The 7,434-nt window shown below is 38.8% G+C and overlaps 1 protein-coding gene across 1 annotated transcript in view; it reads right to left on the minus strand.

Annotated features, from left to right (window-relative positions):
* The window catches only part of ABCC8 (ATP-binding cassette, sub-family C (CFTR/MRP), member 8), a 79,901-nt gene extending 72,908 nt beyond the window's left edge, over nt 1-6,993 (minus strand). Inside the window, 3 exon segments of the mRNA XM_009706332.1 lie at nt 3,364-3,485; nt 6,141-6,282; nt 6,981-6,993. Coding sequence (XP_009704634.1) covers nt 3,364-3,485; nt 6,141-6,282; nt 6,981-6,993 — 277 coding nt within the window.
* Between the last annotated feature and the right edge of the window lie 441 nt (nt 6,994-7,434).

Here is a 7,434-nt window from a genome sequence, read left to right on the forward strand (position 1 = left end):
ACGCACTTAACTGAATGAGATTTATTAACCTGTGTCTGCTTGGAGAGAAATTTTGTGTACTAAGCAATAAGCATTATATTTATATGATGACAGGAAGTTCCATTTTAAACAATAAACTAATTCTAAAGGAATTAACTACAATGTCAAGGTATAAGAAATTTAAATTAGAAAACTAGATTACTGTCAAGAATGGTAAGGCAGTCCTGTAATTACAACTGGTTAAAAAGAGAGGCAATTTTCTTAAATAAAAAATTTCATATGTTCCCATACCACCATCTCTTTCAGATTAAAAACTCAAAGTCCTATTGTTAGTTCGTAATTTTCTCCTCCTATTTAATTTCTGAGGTTTATTTATCTAAAAAACAAATAAATTAACTTAAAAAATTGTGCAATCAGATGCTACCATTCAATTACCTATTTTGAACGTTGAAAAAGCTAGCAGATGTTTCAATTCAATATGAAAACTATTCTAAAATGTGTCTTGTTAAACTGTACAACTGTTATGCATCCATTCTGCAACACTGTGCGAAGAGCACCAAAATTAGCATTATTATGAGAGTCCCCTGGAAAACAACACTACACTAGAAAAGCTGTGTTTGTTAAAATATAATTACAGGTCAAAACCACACAGAGAAAAACAGATTCAGACCAGATCAAAGTGTTCCAAATAGTCTGGAGACTCAGCTGGGACCCTGGACTCAATCATCAGCTTCAGAGAATAAATATTCCAAACCTTGTGAATTTTTTTTGATAAGAGGTAATGAGAATGACTACTTCAAAATAGCCAACAGCCTGGGCACAAAGCTGAAAGCAGGATCAGCACAGGAACTTTGCGTCCTTGTCTTGCACACCCCAAGGGAACGTGCTAATCCCCAGGTCTGTTATGGTATCTGCCTCTTGCTTGTTTATGAAGAGCCACAAACGAACTTGCTTTCTTTGAGGTACGGAGTGAAAAAGATTTTAAAAAAGAAAACATCTCAAAGTTTCACAGGACTAGAAAATTTTATCCTGTTCAGAATTAATGAACAGACCTTTAAGGGTCTTCTACACTGCATCAATGAGAGTTTCCCCACAGGATTTAGTAAGTTTTGGATAAGGCTCTGTCAGCCTTTGCTTTATACGGCTACCAGCTCTTTGCAAGTGCAGGCATTGATCCTGCAGCTGGGGCAGATGATGCCCTGCAGTTAGGTGGAACTTCACTCTCAGAAGCAGCAGATGTCATTTACCTTACTCTGTGTGTAATATTAGCTCTCCTCTACAACATTTTACTAACGAAGAACCCTCTTTCGGTTTCCTTTCCAATATACTCAGCAAAAAGTTTATCACCAACTTAAGCTTTACCTCATGGTTCCCATTTACCTCGTTTGTATTAGGCTCTAGAAGAAAGTTGCTTCATAGCCACACTGCACTCTAGTGGGTTGATAGCTGAGTATAGGTATAATTTAACTATTGCATACTGGACTAATTTGCATAAAGGTATCATCACCTAGTCCCAGATATCAATACAGAGTAGTTGCCATTAATATTGAAAGATGACAGTCCTCATGGTTAACAATAAATTTGTGCAGTCAATAATAAAGGGTGGAGGCTTCCAGAAATGTCTGACTTACATTCTCTCACAAACACAGGACAGTGAAAAGAAAAACAAAGCCAAAAATAAAATAAAAATGAAACACTATCAGCTTGTGAAGACTTTGGATTAAAATTCAAATCAGACCAGCTAAGTTGGAAAGACTGTGGTAGTCTGATTTTCTTTTTTGCCTAAGAGTTAGCTATTAAGATTAGATTTTCTAAAAGAGTCTGTTCCTTGGAAGTTCTTGCAAAATGAAAATTAATAATTATTAACTTTAGTATCAATAACACTTAAGTGTTGGTATTCATTGGTATAACTGTTTACTATTCAAGTATTGTCCACAGCTTATCCAGCATCAGTGCTCTAAATACTGAACAAAATTATCATAAAAGAGAAATCTCCACAGAGAAGGAATTATGCAAAAACAGGTAATCAACTACTAGCTGTAAATTTGTGCTACACTTCTCAATGACTTAACAGCGGGAATGTGGTAGCGATACTAAATTATTAAACACTGCATTATACATCTGAAATAACAAAAAACCCCAAGAAAAATCACTGTTCGCTTTCCACTGGTGATTATAACAGGCTAGTAATGCTTTCCTGAGACATAACACCTAGTCCTGTGAGAAGGCATTAAATAGACTGTGTTGACTTATTTCAAAAAAAAGCAACTAAATGACCCCACCTGGTTATAAAAGACAAAAAAGATCCTACTTAAAAGAAGGATACAAGAAGAAAAGCAGTTCCAAATGGGAAGACATAAAGGTTGCCATGCCTGGATAGAAATCTGAAGTTTTTGAAGAGGAATGCCTTTTTTTTTCTTTTTTTAATAACAGGAGTTATAGTCTCCTTCTGCAGAAGAGGATGCTCGCTTACCACAACATGCAGTTCAAAACAATCTTCAAAATTTAAAAGCTTTATCAAATCTAGTTGTTACTGGCTTTTTACCACCTGACAAAAACTAGAACAGAACTTTGATACACAGACCTACAATGACACAAGATAAACCTTAGCAGGATCCATTAATACTGAATACCAGCTCAAACGAAACTTGATTAGCCAGGACCACCAAAGAAATAACAGATAACAGGACAACTAAACATGTAGACATCCACAGTTTCCAATCTAATTAAACAGTAGAGAACACGTCACCAACTGCATGATTGTCAGCAGTAATGGATTATCTATAGATAGCTACAGTTTATTTACAGTCTTGCAGGAAATATACAGTATACTAGGTAGTTCTTATACATAAGATTTTGCATTCATAAGGTCTTAAAGCAGTTTACAAACAGAGTTTTAGGAACAGGAAGCAAGAACAAGCAGGCAAAGTAATATATCCAGGGTCATACTGAAAGTCAGTGATGTCATTCATTTCCCTTGACTCTCTGCACATTTCAATAGACCACAAGCACGAAGATGGCTTCAATCTTCTATCATGCTTAAATGCAACATGCTGACAAGCAGGGGAATTTGGATAGCTTTTAGAGTTAAGAATTTGATGTGCTATTTTTCCCCACAAATCCAGTTTTTCCTAGAGAAGCCTTTAGCCCATTGGGTCCCCAAGAACACCATACAGAGTACTATTAGAAGTTAAAAGCATTGAAAACAATGAACTGTTTCAGGAAAACTCAGAACTGAGTCTGGTAATGGCAAACAGCAGACCAGAATATAGGCATAGCTTTATCCACACGAGCTAGCACCAAGACTGCAATGACCTGTCACAAAATGAACACACACACAGCATCACAGTTACACTTCCAAATCTTGTAAGTTGTGAGACGTACCAATTAACAACTTCGGGAAATTGGATGTTTCGATATTATGGTAATAGACAACTGATGTGATGGCTGCCAAGAATGCCATCCCAGCCGGCATGTACAGGTGTAAATGGCGTGATTCTGAAACCCTTAAAAAGAAAAAAGTGAACATCTATTAAAACCAAACCCTCTTAGTTATTTAAATGTTTCCCTTTTAATTTATGAACTGTATCCTGTACCCAGCCCTGATGTAGGGTTTTCTAGAATGAGTTACAGATGTAAAGCTCTCCAATTTTAAATTGGATTTATGCTCCTAAATCACATAGTTGGATTTCACATTCTGCCCCTGTACTGAAAATGAAATGTGTGTACTCCTATTTCCTACTGAAATCAATTGGAACATTGCTTAAATTAGGATAAGCAGCTCATCACCAAAATGAGAGAAGTTAATTTAAGCTAAACTAGTTTGGGAGCTGTCCATCAAAATATGTAGATAAGACCAACTGACAGCACAGTTTAACATTTTCTACAGAAACATTTTGCAGAAATGCTTCATTTTCTTTTTCCAGTTTGGGAGAAGAAACAGCACCACAGCATGGGAATTACTTACAGTGAGTTCTGGTTTTCAGTGACTGCAAGCCAACAAATAAAACCTACAACAGAATCATATATCCTTAAGTTTTGTCCCATAAAGCAAAACTCTCCTGAAGCTTTGCTTCAGGTAGCAGCGAAGGGGGTCCTGCCAGCTACAGCCCTTTGGGAATATGGGAATTGTTGGGCAATGTTTTCCCCCTCTCTTTCCTTCTACTCGCCATCTTCTCCTCCTCCCCCTTTCTTTCTTTCACAAAAGTAATGGAGCATCCTGTGCTGTCAAGAGGTACAATTTTCTCCGTCTCCCAACCAACTCCACAAGAAGAGGCACCAAGAGGAAGTCTTCAGGACAAACACTCAGGGAAATTCACATCTTGTCCTCTGAACCTCATGGAAAATAAACCAGCATCTCTGGATTTGTTCTTGTTGCAGCAAAAGCTACCTCTGTGTAGTTTGGAGAGACAAAAGGGGCTGTGCTGTCAGGGAGCTGGATATCATCACAGGACATCACATATGTGAGAGCAGAACATCCGAAACATCTAACAGCTCCGTAGGAACTCAGGAGGACCGTTTCTTCCACCTGTACTAGGAAAAGAAAGCCCTCCCTTACACGGACATTGTGGTGGATTCTGCAGAGCTGGCTGGAGCCATGCCAACAGCCTGTGTCATAAACACTTAACTGCTCTGGTTGACAGTGAGTTGTATGCGTATACAGCAAAATGAGAGAAGATTCTCCAGTCTCTGAATTTCTAGTAATGCCAGGGTTTTTTGTACATCAGTGCTGAATTCTCAGTAAGGAAAAACAAGCAACAGGAACAGATTTCTTCAGATAGCCTAAGTTTCAGTAGGTAACACTGCAGGAGTGGGAGGGGTTTTTGTAAATTTATTTCACAGAAGTTGCTGGAAATCCCCTATATAACCATATCTCCAATAGCGTGCATCTATTGCTGAGGTGCCAAAGCTTTTGGCACCCAACTGCTGTCAGAATGACTTGACAACATGATCCATTTTGGTCTTCGAAAGCTGATGAGTCTCAAAACCTGCTTTTATTCACTGGAGCACTTGCTAGCCTGCTGAGTGCTCGGGAGGCACGACTGTGGGTTGGCACTCCCCCAGTACAGCTAGGAGCTTTGATTCTCATCAGGTGACACTTACTGCTTCACAACAGCATCCTGAGTCAAGTTAAATAGCAAATAAACATAATGAGAGGGATTGCTGAAGAGCAAAATAAAACAGAAAACTCAAAGCAGGAGATTTTGCTCTGGAGCATCCCACATCCTGATAACTCTGAATAAAAGAGGAATTTTTCTCATGCTTAAAAAAACTGGCACTGAGAAACATCCTATTTATATATGTTTAAGAGAAGTTATAATGATTATCGCAGCTTCTACAGTAGAATACTGCAGTGCCTTTCACACTGGTTGATGGATAGTTGTTATATAAATAGCTAAACAGAGAGGTTTTGTTCTATTTAACAAGGAGCTTCACCTTTATAATCCTTGGGTTGCAAATTCATAATAGTTATGAAAATCAGACCTTCCTTTAGAGGAAAATGATCATAGTCATTGTTATAGAATATTAGCCTTTTTGATAAAAAAATCACTTTCCTGTAGCACTTGTTTCACTTGGAATAATTTTTCCACACAGACCACTGTTTAAAGACATCCCAGGTTGAATAACAGATGATGGATCATGCTCATATAACGTGAGCTGCTCTGCTCAAGGTAAGAGATCAGATGTACTGCACAAATATCTGAAGAAATTCTATGGGGTGTGAGATAAGGCCCAGTAGATCCACTCCTTTTATTGAGATGAACAGAACTAATTTTGCAGGGGAAAAGTAAAACCTACTGTGCACATGGGAGTTCTGCCTGAGTAAGGACTGTGGGACTAGGTCCTTGGATATAAAACACATCACAAAAATGTCACCATCTGCTTGAATTGTTAGGATTTATCTATGATTACTCTTTGGAAAAATAGTGTCATTAAGCTGAACTAAAAATTATTAAGGTCAGTTGTGTGTGTGTACATAACTTGGCAAGGTCTGTGGAATTTCCGATACAAGGTCAGTAGGTTAATCACCAAGAATACAGATTACATGTTTATAACCACAAAGAATATGGTCTAGATGAGAATTTAGACAGGGAAAAAATACCTACCCTGAAACCTTTAAAATGCTTAGTGCTATCAGGAGAAGGTAGACATACACTTACCCATCAGACACTATGCCCTCTGCAATTTCACACACCAGCACAAACAAGAGGATAAAAGTCAGTATCCAGCGTAAATTATGGCCAGGAAAATGTAGCCATGTGCTATGATGTATATGTACTTTGGAACTCTGACTTCCCCATCCTAAACAGGAAAAGAAAATTATAAAGAGCTTTCTTAACAACACGAGTGACATGCAAAACTCCTGCATACAGAAAACCACATACGTAACAAGCTAGCGTACTCAAGTTGACACAATTGTGTTAAACGTGCATATATCTGAATATTTTCAGAACTGTCCTCTCATTGCTTCACTTCATACGGAATAAAATCAACTATGCAGACAGGACACAGTTGTAAATTCGTATACTTTTACTAACTTACTATCAAGTAATTACACGCATCAAACATTTTTTCAAATACATTAACAGTTCAAATGAACAACTAATGAATATTTTTACAAATATGCATAAACACTATAATGCATACACTATTTTTTCTTCACTTCAATTAAAGAATTAGCACCTTATCCTACAATTTTTTTAAAGTATCTCATTTTTTTGATCTAGATAAAAATTGGCAATACAGAGAAAAGCCAGATAAGCACAGATTTCCCTAAGCAGTTCTTCAGCTGACCCTGTTTTAACAGTTGTGCTGTTATTTCAGCAGCGGACCTTTTAGGATCAACAGAAATGAGTGTTAAACCATGGAGGTTGTGCCACGGCTATCTAGAGGACAGACCAAGCTGAGGAGGAGAACAGTACCCAAAGAAGTGACAGCCACATGTATTAAACCATCAGGCCACCTACTGGTAACCCCAGTTTTGTGTTATCAAATAATACCCGCTGCAGACATGGCAAGAGTTACAGCAGCTGGGCAGCCCTCTAGTCATTGCCAGTAATGAGCAGGGCTGTCTGACTGCTCTAACTCTTCAGTAATTGTAGGGAATATTATTTCATAACATAAGACCTACTTACCAGGTTTTCTGGTTGTTAATAGAACATTTACTTTTGCTTCCCATACTGCTATGTCAAAACCCGCAGACAAATCCTGTGGTCTGCTCCGGCATCTATCCATCCATCCCCTGCGCAAGGGGGTTTCACTTGCAGGGAGCCCCGCAGGCTGCCCCACCGCAGAAAGCCCCCGACTGAGGGAAACGGGCACCGCTGCCAGGAGCGGAGAGATGCCCGGACAGCGGGCGGGCAAGCCTCGGGAGAAGCGGTCGCCGGAGCATCCCGGAGTTTACACCGCATCCTAACGCCCTTCGCAGCCTCCGGGCTCCCCGCACCGAGGGGC

The sequence above is a fragment of the Cariama cristata genome, unplaced genomic scaffold (genome assembly GCF_000690535.1).
Source record: "Cariama cristata isolate BGI_N322 unplaced genomic scaffold, ASM69053v1 scaffold14130, whole genome shotgun sequence".
NCBI classification, from domain to species: Eukaryota; Metazoa; Chordata; class Aves; order Cariamiformes; family Cariamidae; genus Cariama; species Cariama cristata.